Source organism: Pongo pygmaeus, chromosome 5 (assembly GCF_028885625.2).
Source record: "Pongo pygmaeus isolate AG05252 chromosome 5, NHGRI_mPonPyg2-v2.0_pri, whole genome shotgun sequence".
Classification (NCBI taxonomy): domain Eukaryota; kingdom Metazoa; phylum Chordata; class Mammalia; order Primates; family Hominidae; genus Pongo; species Pongo pygmaeus.
Genome location: NC_072378.2, coordinates 142511193 through 142528708, shown reverse-complemented (window position 1 = coordinate 142528708; position 17516 = coordinate 142511193). Strand labels below are relative to the sequence as shown.

The 17516-nt window shown below is 36.8% G+C and overlaps 2 protein-coding genes across 3 annotated transcripts in view; one reads left to right on the top strand and one right to left on the bottom strand.

Moving 5' to 3' along the window:
• Positions 1–17516, top strand: part of NMBR (neuromedin B receptor) — a 76908-nt gene that overhangs the window by 3392 nt on the left and 56000 nt on the right. For both annotated transcript variants that reach the window (XM_054491673.2, XM_054491671.2), the window contains exon 2: positions 1099–1173. The gene's annotated coding sequence lies outside the window, so the exon portion shown is untranslated. The remainder of the gene's footprint in view (positions 1–1098; positions 1174–17516) is intronic.
• Positions 12528–13483, bottom strand: GJE1 (gap junction protein epsilon 1). Its single transcript, XM_054491675.1, has 2 exons — positions 13346–13483; positions 12528–12863 (listed from the first exon to the last, which is right to left on the bottom strand). The coding sequence occupies exons 1-2, from the start codon at positions 13481–13483 to the stop codon at positions 12528–12530; spliced, it is 474 nt and encodes a 157-aa protein (XP_054347650.1).

Sequence of the window (17516 nt, the reverse complement as noted above, 5' to 3'; positions counted from 1 at the left end):
TATAAGTTTCCTAGGATTTTGACTGGAATTATATTGAATTTACAGATCAGTTTATAATGACTAAAGTTACAAATGAGTAAGACTGCCAAGCCTTACTCTACATGGTTTATTTTTCCACTTAAAATGGTGCAGTGGCTCACGCCTGTAATTCCAGCACTTTGGGAAGCCGAGGAGGGTGGATCACCTGAGGTCAGGAGTTTGTGATCAGCCTAGCCAACATGGAGAAACCTCGGCTCTACTAAAAGTACAAAATTAGCAGGGTGTGGTGGCACATTCCTGTAATCCCAGCTACTTGGGATGCTGAGGCAGGAGAATTGCTTGAACCCGGGAGGCGGAGGTGGCAGTGAGCCAAGATTGTGCCACTGCACTCCAGCCTGTGCGACAGAGCGAGACTCCGTCTCAAAAAATAAAAAATAAAAATAAAATTAAGATTAAAATTTGAAAGTCTTTAATTATTTTCATCACTTTTGTAGTTTTCATTGTACAGGTCTAGCACGTATTTTGAAAAATTTATCCCTATGCATTTCTTATTTTTTATTCCATTGTAAATGATTTTTTTACATTTAAATTTTATTTTTTATTACTCTATAGAAAAATTATTCCTCATAAGCCTTTTTTTTTTTTTTTTTTTTTTTTTTTAAAGTTAGAGTCTTGCTTCGCCCCCCAGGCTAGAGGGCAGTGGTGCAATCATAGCTCACTGCAGCCTCAAACTCCTGGGCTCAAGTCATCCTCTCACCTCAGTCTCTGGAGTAGCTGGGACTACAGGCAGGCACCACCATGCCTGGCTAATTTTCTTATTTTTTGTAGAGGTGGGGTCTTGCTATATTGCCTAGGCTAATCTCAAACTCCTAGACTCAAGTGATCCTCCTGGCTCCACCTCTAAAAGTGCTGGGATTACAGGCATGAACCACAGTGCTTGGCCTATAAATTTAATTTTTTGGAACATTCTTTAGAATTTTCTATGTACATGATCATGTCTGTGAATAAAGATATTTATTATTTTGCAATTCATATATTGTTTGCGTTATTGTACTTACTGAATAAATATATATTTATATATATATATGTTTATTTTGTTTTTGTCTTATTGAATTCCAGTTCAACGTTAAACACAAGTGGAAAAAGTAGAGTGCCTTGCCTGTTTTGAGACTACAGTGGAAATTGTTAATTACTGTAAGTTTCCTTAGATGCTATTTATCAAACTTAGGTAGATCTCATTTAAAGTGAGAGGTTTAGGGTTTTTGGTTTGTTTCATTATAAATGGGTGTTTATAATATAACTTTTCATTCCTGGGGTAAACCCCACCTAATGTGATGTATTATTTTTATATATATTGCTGGATCCTGCTTGTAAATATATTTTTGCTAAGAATTTTTAATATCAACATTATGCTAGCCTCCTTACATGAAATGGCAAATATTCTCTTCTAATTCCTAAAAAAAGATTTTAGAGTATTATTTCTTCCTTAAACATTTAATGGAATTCACCACTGAATTCATCAGGGCCTGGCATTTCTTTATGGGAAGGCTTTGGATTTAAAATTTTAAAAATCGGTATATGGATAGTAATATTTTTTATTTATGTCTGTCAATTTTTAGTAGTTTGGAATTTAGAAATTTTTTCATCTAAGTGTCAAAAACTTATTGACCTAACATTGTTCAGGATGTTTCCTTATAATCGCTTCAAGGTTTTACTATAATGTCCCTTTTCTGATTTGTCTTATGGATGATTTTCATTTTCTCCCTTATTATCTCATATTATCAAACCAGAAATTTATAAGTTTTATTAATCTTTTCAAAGAACCAGATTTTGGTTTAATTGATTTTCTCTATTGTCTTTGGGTTTTATATCACTGTGTTTTATACTCGTATTTTTATTTGCATCCTTCTATTTAATTTGTATTTAAATTATCTTTTAAAAACTTCAGGCCGGGTGTGGTGGCTCATGCCTGTAATCTCAGCACTTTGGGAGGCCGAGGCCGGTGAATCGCGTGGTCAGGAGTTCGAGGCCAGACTGGCCAACATGGTGAAACCCCATCTCTATTAAAAATACAAAAAATTAGCTGGGTGTAGTGGCGAGTGCCTGTAATCCCAGCTATTTGGGAGGCTGAGGCAGGAGAATCACCTGAACCCAGGATGCAGAGGTTGCAGTGAGTCGTGATCGCGACACTGCACTCCAGCCCTGGCGACAAGAGTGAGACTCCATCTTAAAAAACAAAACAAAACAAAAAAAACCAACACAACTTCAGAAAGTGAGCAGTTAAAATCACTATATAACTTATTTTCTTTATTATTATTATTATTATTATTATTATTATACTTTAGGTTTTATGGTACATGTGCGCAACGTGCAGGTAAGTTACATATGTATACATGTGCCATGCTGGTGCGCTGCACCCACTAACTCGTCATCTAGCATTAGGTATATCTCCCAATGCTATCCCTCCCCACTCCCCCCACCCCACAACAGTCCCCGAAGTGTGATGTTCCCCTTCCTGTGTCCATGTGTTCTCATTGTTCAATTCCCACCTATGAGTGAGAATATGCGGTGTTTGGTTTTTTGTTCTTGCGATAGTTTACTGAGAATGATGATTTCCAATTTCATCCATGTCCCTACAAAGGACGTGAACTCATCATTTTTTATGGCTGCATAGTATTCCATGGTGTATATGTGCCACATTTTCTTAATCCAGTCTATCATTTTTGGACATTTGGGTTGGTTCCAAGTCTTTGCTATTGTGAATAATGCCGCAATAAACATACGTGTGCATGTGTCTTTATAGCAGCATGATTTATAGTCCTTTGGGTATATACCCAGTAATGGGATGGCTGGGTCGAATGGAATTTCTAGTTCTAGATCCCTGAGGAATCGCCACACTGACTTCCACAAGGGTTGAACTAGTTTATAGTCCCACCAACAGTGTAAAAGTGTTCCTATTTCTCCACATCCGCTCCAGCACCAGTTGTTTCCTGACTTTTTAATGATTGCCATTCTAACTGGTGTGAGATGGTATCTCATTGTGGTTTTGATTTGCATTTCTCTGATGGCCAGTGATGGTGAGCATTTTTTCATGTGTTTTTTGGCTGCATAAATGTCTTCTTTTGAGAAGTGTCTGTTCATGTCCTTCGCCCACTTTTTGATGGGGTTCTTTGTTTTTTTCTTGTAAATTTGTTGGAGTTCATTGTAGATTCTAGATATTAGCCCTTTGTCAGATGAGTAGGTTGCGAAAATTTTCTCCCATTTTGTAGGTTGCCTGTTCACTCTGATGGTAGTTTCCTTTGCTGTGCAGAAGCTCTTTAGTTTAATTAGATCCCATTTGTCAATGTTGGCTTTTGTTGCCATTGCTTTTGGTGTTTTAGACATGAAGTCCTTGCCCATGCCTATGTCCTGAATGGTAATGCCTAGGTTTTCTTCTAGAGTTTTTATGGTTTTAGGTCTAACATTTAAGTCTTTAATCAATCTTGAATTGATTTTTGTATAAGGTGTAAGGAAGGGATCCAGTTTCAGCCTTCTACATATGGCTAGCCAGTTTTCCCAGCACCATTTATTAAATAGGGAATCCTTTCCCCATTTCTTGTTTTTGTCAGGTTTGTCAAAGATCAGATAGTTGTAGATATGTGGCATTATTTCTGACGGCTCTGTTCTGTTCCATTGATCTATATTTCTGTTTTGGTACCAGTACCATGCTGTTTTGGTTACTGTAGCCTTGTAGTATAGTTTGAAGTCAGGTATTGTGATGCCTCCAGCTTTGTTCTTTTGGCTTAGGATTGACTTGGCGATGTGGGCTCTTTTTTGGCTCCATATGAACTTTAAAGTAGTTTTTTCCAATTCTGTGAAGAAAGTCATTGGTAGCTTGATGGGGATGGCATTGAATCTGTAAATTACCTTGGGAAGGATGGCCATTTTCATGATATTGATTCTTCCTACCCATGAGCATGGAATGTTCTTCCATTTGTTTGTATCCTCTTTTATTTCCTTGAGCAGTGGTTTGTAGTTCTCCTTGAAGAGGTCCTTCACATCCCTTGTAAGTTGGATTCCTAGGTATTTTATTCTCTTTGAAGCAATTGTGAATGGGAGTTCACTCATGATTTGGCTCTCTGTTTGTTACTGATGTATAAGAATGCTTGTGATTTTTGTACATTGATTTTGTATCCTGAGACTTTGCTGAAGTTGCTTATCAGCTTAAGGAGATTTTGGGCTGAGACAGTGGGGTTTTCTAGATATACAATCATGTCATCTGCAAACAGGGACAATTTGACTTCCTCTTTTCCTAATTGAATACCCTTTATTTCCTTCTCCTGCCTAATTGCCCTGGCCAGAACTTCCAGCACTATGTTGAATAGAAGTGGTGAGAGAGGGCATCCCTGTCTTGTGCCAGTTTTCAAAGGGAATGCTTCCAGTTTTTGCCCATTCAGTATGATATTGGCTGTGGGTCTGTCATAGATAGCTCTAATTATTTTGAGATACGTCCCATCAATACCTAATTTATTGAGAGTTTTTAGCATGAAGGGTTATTGAATTTTGTCAAAGGCCTTTTCTGCATCTATTGAGATAATCATGTGGTTTTTGTCTTTGGTTCTGTTTATATGCTGGATTACATTTATTGATTTGCGTATATTGAACCAGCCTTGCATCCCAGGGATGAAGCCCACTTGATCATGGGGGATAAGCTTTTTGATATGCTGCTGGATTCTGTTTGCCAGTATTTTATTGAGGATTTTTGCATCAATGTTCATCAAGGATATTGGTCTAAAATTCTCTTTTTTTGTTGTGTCTCTGCCAGGCTTTGGTATCAGGATGATGCTGGCCTCATAAAATGAGTTAGGGAGGATTCCCTCTTTTTCTATTGATTGGAATAGTTTCAGAAGGAATGGTACCAGCTCCTCCTTGTACCTCTGGTAGAATTCGGCTGTGAACCCATCTGGTCCTGGACTTTTTTTGGTTGGTAAGCTATTGATTATTGCCACAATTTCAGCTCCTGTTATTGGTCTATTCAGAGATTCAACTTCTTCCTGGTTTAGTCTTGGGAGGGTGTATGTGTTGAGGAATTTATCCATTTCCTCTAGATTTTCTAGTTTATTTGCATGGAGGTGTTTGTAATATTCTCTGATGGTAGTTTGTATTTCTGTGGGATTGGTGGTGATATCCCCTTTATCATTTTTTATTGCATCTATTTGATTCTTCTCTCTTTTTTTCTTTATTAATCTTGCTAGTGGTCTATCAATTTTGTTGATCCTTTCAAAAAACCAGCTCCTGGATTCATTAATTTTTTGAAGGGTTTTTTGTGTCTCTATTTCCTTCAGTTCTGCTCTGATTTTAGTTATTTCTTGCCTTCTGCTAGCTTTTGAATGTGTTTGCTCTTGCTTTTCTAGTTCTTTTAATTGTGATGTTAGGGTGTCAATTTTGGATCTTTCCTGCTTTCTCTTGTGGGCATTTAGTGCTATAAATTTCCCTCTACACACTGCTTTGAATGCATCCCAGAGATTCTGGTATGTTGTGTCTTGGTTCTCGTTGGTTTCAAAGAACATCTTCATTTCTGCCTTCATTTCGTTATGTACCCAGTAGTCATTCAGGAGCAGGTTGTTCAGTTTCCATGTAGTTGAGCAATTTTGAGTGAGAGTCTTAATCCTGAGTTCTAGCTTGATTGCACTGTGGTCTGAGAGATAGTTTGTTATAATTTCTGTTCTTTTACATTTACTGAGGAGAGCTTTACTTCCAAGTATGTGGTCAATTTTGGAATAGGTGTGGTGTGCTGCTGAAAAAAATGTATATTCTGTTGATTTGGGGTGGAGAGTTCTGTAGCTGTCTATTAGGTCCGCTTGGTGCAGAGCTGAGTTCAATTCCTGGGTATCCTTGTTGACTTTCTGTCTCGTTGAGCTGTCTAATGTTGACAGTGGGGTGTTAAAGTCTCCCATTATTAATGTGTGGGAGTCTAAGTCTCTTTGTAGGTCACTCAGGACTTGCTTTATGAATCTGGGTGCTCCTGTATTGGGTGCATATATATTTAGGATAGTTAGCTCTTCTTGTTGAATTGATCCCTTTACCATTATGTAATGGCCTTCTTTGTCTCTTTTGATCTTTGTTGGTTTAAAGTCTGTTTTATCAGAGACTAGGATTGCAACCCCTGCCTTTTTTTGTTTTCCATGTGCTTGGTAGATCTTCCTCCATCCTTTTATTTTGAGCCTATGTGTGTCTCTGCACGTGAGATGGGTTTCCTGAATACAGCACACTGATGGGTCTTGAGTCTTTATCCAATTTGCCAGTCTGTGTCTTTTAATTGGAGCATTTAGTCCATTTACATTTAAAGTTAATATTGTTATGTGTGAATTTGATCCTGTCATTATGATGTTAGCTGGTTATTTTGCTCGTTAGTTGATGCAGTCTCTTCCTAGTCTCGATGGTCTTTACATTTTGGCATGATTTTACAGTGGCTGGTACCGGTTGTGCCTTTCCATGTTTAGCGCTTCCTTCAGGAGCTCTTTTAGGGCAGGCCTGGTGGTGACAAAATCTCTCAGCATTTGCTTGTCTGTAAAGTATTTTATTTCTCCTTCATTTATGAAGCTTAGTTTGGCTGGATATGAAATTCTGGGTTGAAAATTCTTTCCTTTAAGAATGTTGAATATTGGCCCCCACTCTCTTCTGGCTTGTAGGATTTCTGCCGAGAGATCCGCTGTTAGTCTGATGGGCTTCCCTTTGATGGTAACCCGACCTTTCTCTCTGGCTGCCCTTAACATTTTTTCCTTCATTTCAACTTTGGTGAATCTGACAATGATGTGTCTTGGAGTTGCTCTTCTCGAGGAGTATCTTTGTGGCGTTCTGTGTATTTCCTGAATCTGAATGTTGGCCTGCCTTGCTAGATTGGGGAAGTTGTCCTGGGTAATATCCCGCAGAGTGTTTTCCAACTTGTTTCCATTCTCCCCATCACTTTCAGGTACACCAATCAGACGTAGATTTGGTCTTTTCACATAGTCCCACATTTCTTGGAGGCTTTGCTCGTTTCTTTTTATTCTTTTTTCTCTAAACTTTCCTTCTCGCTTCATTTCATTCATTTCATCTTCCAGGGCTGACACCGTTTCTTCCATTTGATCGCATCGGCTCCTGAGGCTTCTGCATTCTTCACGTAGTTCTCGAGCCTTGGTTTTCAGCTCCATCAGCTCCTTTAAGCACTTCTCTGTATTGGTTATTCTAGTTATACATTCTTCTAAATTTTTTTCAAAGTTTTCAACTTCTTTGCCTTTGGTTTGAATATCCTCCCATAGCTCGGAGTAATTTGATCGTCTGAAGCCTTCTTCTCTCAGCTCGTCAAAGTCATTCTCCGTCCAGCTTTGTTCCGTTGCTGGTGAGGAACTGTGTTCCTTTGGAGGAGGAGAGGTACTCTGCTTTTTAGAGTTTCCAGTTTTTCTGCTCTGTTTTTTCCCCATCTTTGTGGTTTTATCTACTTTTGGTCTTTGATGATGGTGATGTACAGATGGGTTTTTGGTGTGGATGTCCTTTCTGTTAGTTTTCCTTCTAACAGACAGGACCTTCAGCTGCAGGTCTGTTGGAGTACCTGGCCGGCCATGTGAGGTGTCACTCTGCCCCTGCTGTGGGGTGCCTCCCAGTTAGGCTGCTCGGGGGTCAGGGGTCAGGGACCCACTTGAGGAGGTAGTCTGCCCATTCTCAGATCTCCAGCTGCGTGCTGGGAGAACCACTGCTCTCCTCAAAGCTGTCAGACAGGGACATTTAAGTCTGCAGAGGTTACTGCTGTCTTTTTGTTTGTCTGTGCCCTGCCCCCAGAGGTGGAGCCTACAGAGGCAGGCAGGCCTCCTTGAGCTGTGGTGGGCTCCGCCCAGTTCAAGCTTCCCAGCTGCTTTGTTTACCTAAGCGAGCCTGGGCAATGGCGGGCACCCCTCCCCCAGCCTCGCTGCCGACTTGCTGTTTGATCTCAGACTGCTGTGCTAGCAATCAGCGAGACTCTGTGGGCGTAGGACCCTCTGAGCCAGGTGCGGGCTATAATCTCCTGGGGCACCGTTTCCTAAGCCCGTCGGAAAAGCACAGTATTCGGGTGGGAGTGGCCCGATTTTCCAGGTGCCGTCTGTCACCCCTGGAAAGGGAACTCCCTGACCCCTTGCGCTTCCCGAGTGAGGCAATGCCTCGCCCCTGCTTCAGCTGGCGCACGGTGCACTCACCCAGTGACCTGCGCCCACTGTCTGGCACTCCCTAGTGAGATGAACATGGTACTTCAGATGGAAATGCAGAAATCACCCGTCTTCTGCGTCGCTCATGCTGGGAGCTATAGACCAGAGCTGTTCCTATTCGGCCATCTTGGCTCCTCCTCTATATAACTTATTTTCTAACATAATATTTAGAACTTCTAATATTCCGCCAAACACTGTTTTAACTGCTTTCCACTTATTTTGATAAGTTGTATTTGCATTTTTGTTTAAAGTAGTTTTTAATTTCCCAGGTAATTTTTTCTTTGATCCATGGGTTAATAAAAGTATGTTGTTAATTTTTCAAACATTTGGATGTATCCCTGATATCTTAATTTTATTAATTTCTGGTTTAATTCCATTGTGACCAGAGACTATAGTCTGTATGATTTCAATCCTTGAGACTTTCTTATAGGCCAGCAAATGATCTCTTTTGGTGAATGTTACACACACACTTGAAAAGAACGTCTGTTCTGTTGTTGCTGGGTGGAGTATTCTATTAATATCAATTAGTTCAAGTTGCTTATTAATAATTTATAATCCTCAATATCCTTTTTGATATTCTATTTATTTTGTCAGTTTATTACTGAGAGAGAAGTGTTGAAATCTTTAGCTATAATAGGATGTATTTCTTTTTTCAATCTATCAGGTTTTGCTTCATGCATTCTGAATCTCTATTAACTGGTGGCATACATATTACAACTATTATGCTTCCTGATGAAATTATACTTTAATCATTATGAAATGTCTCTTTAATCTCTGTCATCATTCCTTGCTGTAAAATTGACTTGAGTTTTCTCATATTAATATAGCCAATTGAGCTCTCTGATGCTTAAGGTTTGCATGATATATCTTTTCCCATTTATTTTCTGTAAAATATTCAAGATTTTAAAATATTAAACCTTTAAATATTTAAAAATGTTTAAAGTGGGGTTCTTGTTAATAATTTGGTCTGGCTTTTAAAAAATACATTTAGACAATCTCTATGTTTTTGGAGTGCCAAGATCTTTTGTATTTATTGTTAACCATTGATATGTTTGGGTTTGGTTCCACTACCTTGTTATTTTTTCTATTTGTTTCACCTGTTTTTGTTCTGTTTTTTCCTTTCCTGCCACCTTTTATATTAATTGAATGTTTTATGATTCCAGTTAATTTTGTTTGTTTGCTTGTTAAGCCAAAATTGTGTTGGCTTTTTAAACTGGTTGTTTTATATTTTATAATATACAACTTAAAGTTATCACAGCATACTTCAAATGATAATATACTTTACATATATTACAAGAGTCTTATAATAGTATACTTCTACACTTGATTTGATTTGCCAAGGTTTATCAATTTTATTGTTATTTTCAAGCGTGATCTGGGATTTATTTTATTTTGTTTGTTTTCTAAAATGTTACTTTTTACCTATATCCTTATTAAATTATTTTTGTTTGTCTTTGTTTAATAAGTTCTTATGTTTGCTTTTTGAATTACATTTATGTTTCCTTTTTCATAATAGATGTATTTTCAGCTGTCAATTTTCAGTGCACTACAAATTTGCTCATATCTCATAGGTTTTAATATGTAGCATCCCACTTCTTGTTCATATAAATAGTCGGAAAAGCTTCAGTTTAAATTACCTTATTTCACCAAAGAGCTTTTTATGAAATGGTTTTAAATATCATTTCAAATGGTTATTGTTTAGTTTTGATGCTCTTATTAATTTTTACTATATTTGCATTTTAGTCAGAAAAATTAGTTTTTATATTGGAATATGAATTTTGATATATAGCATTTATTATTCAGGACTATATAGCTGTGTGCTAACAATTCTGATATAGTTACTAATAAAATGAAATCATAGTAGGTCGGTAGTGAATTTACAAGATTGTCTAAACCACCTCTCTCGTCTTATCTCTATCTTTAAACATAACAATATGTAGTGTTTAGTTCAAAGAAGTAGAGGCAAGCAAAGTTTCTTTGGTGGCTTAGAGATGCCATCCTTCCACCTTGTCAGTTGAAGAGATCAAGAGCTCAGGGAGGCTGAGGAAGCTGGATTTTAACGGACACTACGGTAAGGTAGCTGGAAGAGCGAGAGAGCTCCGGAGATCTGCAAAGGGCGTTTAAGTGAGTCCTGATCAGTGCAACTTTCTTAAATATCTTTCCAGGAAAAGAACTAATTGAAAGGATCAAAAGGAACAATACTCAAGATTCACACAAGACAGAATAGTTGTTGTTCCCAAAGTCAGAGTGGAAAAAATCTCTTAATAAAGGGATATACGTTGACAATACCCTACCCTAAAGGATGAATCAGAGTAAGAATAAATCCAAGTGTTTATCTATGATTGGGCAATAATGTTAAGGGGAAGTCTTCTGTGGGATTTTTTGGAAAAATGATCTTCCCTGGGAAAGAATCCTGAGAGGCAAACCAGAAGAAGGTCCTTTTGCCCCATCTCCCTTCTTTCCTTGGACACAGAGAGAACCTGTTTCATGTAGCAATGGCAATTTGTGTCACTACCACAAGTCAACCAGCAGGAGGGGAGAATTCAAGATTTTTGAGACTAGTGAAAGGATAGTATTTCCAAACCACCAAATAGGCATCTGATAGAACACTCAGAAAGGTTCTTCCTTAGTATTGGGGCAAAACTGGCCTTTCTGTAAGTACTACACTGGTCATATATAATAAAGCTTAAAAGGAAGCAGAAAGGATCATCTGTTTCCAAGTAACTTAACTGTGCTCCAGAACTAAGCTGAAGAATATTTATGAGAAGAAAAGTAATCGGCATCCAACAGGATAAAACACACAATGCCTGACATTCAATAAAAAAGTACCAGCCTTGCAAAGATGCGGGAAAAATAGGACCTATAACGAAAATGTGTATGTTTGTCAGCAGATTGGCGGGAGCATTCCACCTTGAATGCAGGCAATCAAGGGGTATGTTATCTATAGAGAATTTAAAAATAAGGATAAAATATTAAACATGGTTGCTGTTTATTAATACCAATGGTTGGTTATTCTAAATAAAGAAAGTCAATAAATATCCTTTGTTTGTAGAGTGGACAATTTTTACCAGTCCCCACCCTGTTGGCATGCCACTGCTATAGTATGATTTTATAGCTCACGTGCTAGAGTATGATTTTATAAAGGTATTAAATCTTGATGATCTTTTTATACAAATTTTTTAATGCAGTACTTGTTAAATAGCAGACATCAGTAGCTATTTGTGGAAGGAAGATAGTTGGATTTTCTCCTGTGCTTTCATGTAGAGAAAACCTCAATGATGAAAACCTTAGATTCAGAAATTCATGATATCAAACACAGGCTGCATAAAGCTTGAGGAAAAATGGAAAACCTTAGTATTTGACTATACCGATTTCCCTACTAAGTTACCAGTATAAGGCAGTAATACATAAGGATTTTAAATAATATCAAATGAATCAAATGATTGTTGGTAAGGCAGGCAGATAAAAAGAAATACACTAAATCAATATAAAATTGTCTCTGAAATAATTTCATAGCTATTGAGGCAGTCTAACTTAATATAAACACAGTGTTCCCTTTTGATAAATATAGAAGTTATAGTTTCAGGACATCTGTGGGCACAGAAAGGTTTTTTTTTTTCCCAAGAAGAAACAAGGATCCCATGCGCAATATTATCCATAGCATTTCTTATTTATTTGGTAACTATATTTCTATATCATTTTAATATTGAAACTTTCAAGAAAACTGATTGAATAAAATTTTAAAAATGTAATTGTTCAGTTTCTTCAAGTTAATGGTCAAACTATGTAATTACTCTTTAATGATTAATTTACAACTTTTGTGCTTAAGTAAGTTATATTTTACATGAATGCAAAATAACTACACCCTCAAATTTAAAACTGTATAGCTCCACAGAAAGGGAAATATAAAGATCTGGATTATGGCTTTGGCCACCTAAATTAATCCTCATGAGCATCAATTTTCCACTTCGTAAAAAAAGACAATAAGAGTTTCTCTGGCCACAGAAAAACTGATCAATTAACATGTATGTGACAGAACTCAGTAAAAGCACTGTTTAAAAATAAATTAACAGTAGTTCTGTGTATATTTTCTAATAAAAGTGATCAAAATTAAAATGAAATATTTCTTCAAGAATCCTTACCTTACAACCAGGCATTATATTTTACAGTAGACAAAAATTTCAGACACATTGAAGTAAGTTTGTTTTGAAATTGTGGTACTCACTGAGTAAGATAAAACTAAATAAAAATGATAAATAACTATAGCATGACAATAGGTAATCAATTATTTGGTCATTGTCTGAATAGAAAGTATAATCTTCTAAATATGCTCTCAAAAATCCCAGCAACTCATAATACCATTGTAATTGCTGCAAATGTATTCATTGCAATGAGAAAAATGGTTTTTTCAAAGTGTTCTGGAACCATGCATCTTATAATCCTGTTTTCCCCAAGAGATCTAGCATCACACAGGTAAAGAGATTTTACTTGGAAAGCAAAGAGGTAAATCTGAAGCCAGAATGCTATTGCCTCTAGACTAATTCTTAATAAAACAGAGAGTATATAAATTATAGTGTAGATAGGCTTCTGAAGAATGCATTCCTGATTGATGCTTTTACATGCAGCATAAAGATGGAAAATAGCTCCAGGAACCAGGACAATAACTAGTTGTAATGCCCAGAACACCTAAAGTATGTCAGAAATATCTTAATAAATCAATTAATCAGTATGTAACTAAAATACACTAAAAAACCCCACTAACTCTCAACAGAGTCTAACTTAAAAATTCTAAGTTTCATAAAAATCTTATATGTGCCTTAATATAATGAAGGTAGTAATGTTGAACATATTTATTGTGAAAACATAGTCATATATTACTGTAATTGCCTCTCAATGACTGATAATCATGAAGTAGTTTATTTTATTAGACAGCTAGTCTACATCCCAAATATAGGTCTGGAGAATAATGATAACATTAGTAGATAATACAATGCCAGAATTGGAAGAAACTCCCCAAAACTCAATTTATCTGAAATATACAGCTAATTAAAGAAAAAGTAACATAATCCTTAGAAAAAAAACCTGTTAGGGTATTTCTCATATTATGACATTATTTTACATTTAAAGAGAAAATGAGTTTGTTGTAGAGTTAATGTTTATGTGCACACAGAAAAACTTACTTCTGGAGTGATTGGCCTGAACTGATTGTCACAGAAGAGATTTACTTCTCTTTTGTCTGGATCATAAATGAAGTGCAAGGCCTCATCCCCGTGAACTGCAAAGCCTAGCACCCCGAGGAAGAACATTCAGATGGATCCAAAGAAAAGGGTGTGGAATTGACCAATCACAGTTGGAGGTTTAACCTGTTATGGTTTTAGGAGAAAAAAAAAATCTTTTAAACACAAACATTAAAGGAGGGCATTTTAAAAAATTCTTATATCACATTTAGAAAATGTAAGATTCAAGAAGTTTTGAAGACAAATAGACCCTTAGAGATCATCAAATCAAATATAATGATTATGAGATTTCTGCATTATGAGATTTCTCACTCTTACAATATGAAAAGCAACAGTTGATAGGGACATGTTGCTAATCAAATGTGTAATTTTGGAAATATTTAAACAGCTTTGAATTCAATTAATATCCCCACCATTGTAATCCCTTTGAAATAAAATCAGAATATCTAATACTTCTTTTTGAAAATTAGATAACAAATCCAGTAGTAAGCTCAGTCCGTACACTATCTTAACAACCAAATAATGTTTATTAGTTGTAATTAAAGCTTTTTTCCTCTACTTCTTAATTAGGGAATTGAGAGAGTGAGCCACACTAAAACACCAACATCTAAAGACACTTCCTGAATTTTTCTCTTTATAGTTTTAAATTCAGAATATTTTGAAGTGTATGGTTGACACTTAGAGTATTCTCCATAGATGTAGAGAATTTATTCATCAAGACTTATGCAATTCAGGGTAAAATACTCAGAAAAGACTCATACAATTGATTTTTTGTTTGTATAATACTTACACATCCTTCATAGAAGTTTTTGATATAATTCAGAGACATGTCTCAGGAGATGTTATCCTGGCATTCCTGTGGGTTAATTCTTGACCTACATTGCCAGTTTGCTTCTGCTAGAATCAAAGTCTTATATTCTCTCAGGACTCTTACAGCAGAAAACACTCATCACTACAAATTTCTCTCCCCTCCTCCCTTACTCTTAGATCTCTGGGACCCCATTCGACCTTCCTATCTCTGTCCCAAAACAAAACAAAAACAAAGAAACAAAAGCAGAGAGCATGTGACCAATCTAATAATCCCTTGACTTACACTGTCAGCATAGCCAGCCAGCCAGCCAGGAGTGTCAGCAAAGCAAGAGGCCAGCTCCACAAAGGTTCTGAGCACTCAACGCTTCTGCAATTACCTAAAAATGGACTGTATCTAAATTAGTGGGCTCTTTAGCTTGGAGTTTTCTCTGATAATATGAAGTAATCTTTTTCTTTTCCTTTTTATTTTATTTAGGTGTGTCCTAAAGGATAAGTACATGGGAAATATTTGATTCTTTATTGTTTACTTCCATAGAGTATAATTTCTGGGAAGTCTTAAGAAATTGTAACACAGGCTATAATAGTTATTGCATTATTGAATATTATTGATGTATTGCTATACTTCTCTAGTTGTTGAATGCTTGCCGCAGACATGGAAAAATCTGTAATTAGATCTCTGGGCTAAGGAAAAAGATAGCGAACTACTAATTAAGGTAAGGCCAGGAGCTAGCACATATCATGAGAACAATCCTTCCCATCCTTTCTTTTGTCCTTCAGCAGATACATCATCTGTTAGACATTGTTATGGGTGTTGAGGACCAGCAGGCACCAAGACAGACCAGTAACTACCTTCTGACTTACATATCTGCTTACTATCTTCCATCCACTTATAATGTCATACAGCTAATCATTGATTATATTTGCTTTCTTCACTTGCCTTTCTCATTTTCTTGTGATCTGCCAAAGATTGTAACTCCAGACAATGTCATTGCTTTCTTCCAGCAAGTGGAGAAGTGACTGCATGATACATGTATTTGTAACCAATAAACAAGGGACAGTGTTCCCGTTGAATAGGAGTGCTGTGCTGGATAGGAAGAAATAAACATGAAAAACTTAATGATCCCTCAGAATGGTTAGATAAAAGATATTTGTGTATATTCCCATCTTCTCAGAATCAGAATTTCAGGTTTGCTTTGTGTTGATTCCCAAGAAGTGACGTCTGAAAGCCCTAACAACCATTTGCATAAGAAGGCATAAGAAGGAATAGTGCTTTGGCTTTTACCATTGTACAGTAGTGAATGCTATTGTTTAGTCAACTGTATACAACTGTCGGACATGTAGAAATCATCAGTGTCTCCTTTCAGGGGTGTAGAAAATTGTCTTGAACCTTAATTGAATGTGTAGAAGAAGGGAGTGCAGCATCATTGTCATTGCTGAGATCTACGAGGGGCCAAATAATACCAATCTTTCTCTTACATGTTCTGATCCAATTGGGTAATAAAACAGGAATAAACCATATGTGGGCCAAAATATCACACATAAAGATTAGGCTGAGGACGGATGTTGCTTATTTCTTTAGGAAAATGTGATCCTTAGTGAGACTGGCCTCAAATGTATGGCAATTGGTACGGGTGTATATTGGAGTGACAACCTGGGTTTCTTGCATGCTAACAGTTGCAGGTTCCAAAAGCAGAAAAAGGGCGATTCTCAATGCATAAGCATTGTTTAGGACTCTGCTTGCTTCATGTTTGCTAATGTTACATTAGGCAAAGAAAGTTTCAAAATGAACCTAGATTTGAGAAACATCTTTTACCTCTTGGTGGATCTGTGAAGTCACATTGCAGAGATGTGGGTGTATGAAAAGAAAATATTTGTTGCCAACTTTATATTCTATTGCAATGTGTCTGCTGATTACAAATGTTAACATGCCTCCCACATGTCTTCACTTTGATTACAGGATGCCAAAACTGTCATCTAATTACAGAATTAAGATTGAAGTCCAGGATTTTGTGATTTGCATTATATCTGGATGTGGCTACTCTTGATCTAGAATCTGGAGAAACAATGGGAAAAGTTGTATTCTACATGACATCAATATACAATGGTGATACAGGAATAGGATGACTGCAATAGACACTTAAACTCCAAAAGTGGAAAAACAGGAGATATGTAACTGTCACTGGTCCATAACAATTCTGAAATCTTGCTAGGAAAAATATTGCCTGTTGTCCCTACTCTGGAGGCAGGGAATATTCCATGATTAAGGCATAGTAGTATTACCCTGAAAGCTGTTCCGCAGTATATTATACTCTTCTGCTTAATGGAAGTGGTTCCCTGGTCCATTGTTGTCAGTGGCCTGTAGCTCCATTCTCTGTGTTCTTGGCTGAAAGCATCTTCCCTTTTTCATTAAAAAAAGAAATGACTATGCATGAATAAATAACTTGCTCAGACTTCTTGCTAGAAAAAAGCTGGGGGGCCAGAAGTCTTTTTTATAATTTGACCAATATCTGGCCTTTTAAGCCAAAGTAATAGTTGTTTTGCTGGTACAACCCTCTTAATCACTCTTTCGCTTTCTGTGTAATAGATTTAATATACTTAGTTTTAGTAAGAGTCATGTAATTAAATAAATATCTCTCTCTACAAATATATTTACAGCTATTTTTGGATTAGGCTTTTCTGAAGTGCTCTTAAGATATCTAGAAATCTTTTGTCTAATGGAGATAGTAATTAGTCATGCCTTAAATATTTAAAAAGTCTAATCAAAGGACATTATAGCCACACCATTAATTTGACTTTTACCCTAAGACCATTTCTTACATTAGGAAGTTTTATGGCTAGGGAGACTAGAAATGAGAAAAAAAAATTAACATGTAGCCAGTCCTGACCTCTCTATATTTTCTCCAAGTTTTTCCTGCAAACTCATCTTTAGGTCTGTTTACAAGGTAATGTAGATTGAGTGCTGAAATATGGGTAAGTGAGGGGGAAATAAACTTTGACCTTATTTTCTCCTCTGAAGAGCTCAGAAAATTATTGGGGTACATAGCACCTGGATGGTGCTGCAGAGCTTGGCCCTTATTTACACTCCTCATCAGATCTCAATGTGAAGAGCAAAGGCCAAGCAGAGAACTAACCAAGTACAATACATACCAGGGGTGTAGTTGAGAAATACAAAGGACCCCATATAAATGAATGGCATTAATGTGAGTAGGAGGGAGCACACAGTACCTAAGATCACAGGCTCTGGAATCAGAGATTTGAGGTCTCGAGCAGATTATTTCACACCCTTGAACCT

Excerpts from the sequence above, each read along its gene's own strand:
- GJE1 (XM_054491675.1), bottom strand. The coding sequence starts at position 13,483 with ATGTTCTTCCTCGGGGTGCTAGGCTTTGCAGTTCACGGGGATGAGGCC. Across the intron at positions 12,864-13,345 it reads CTCCAGAAGTAAGTTTTTCT|GTGTTCTGGGCATTACAACT; the intron begins GTGTGCACATAA and ends GACATACTTTAG.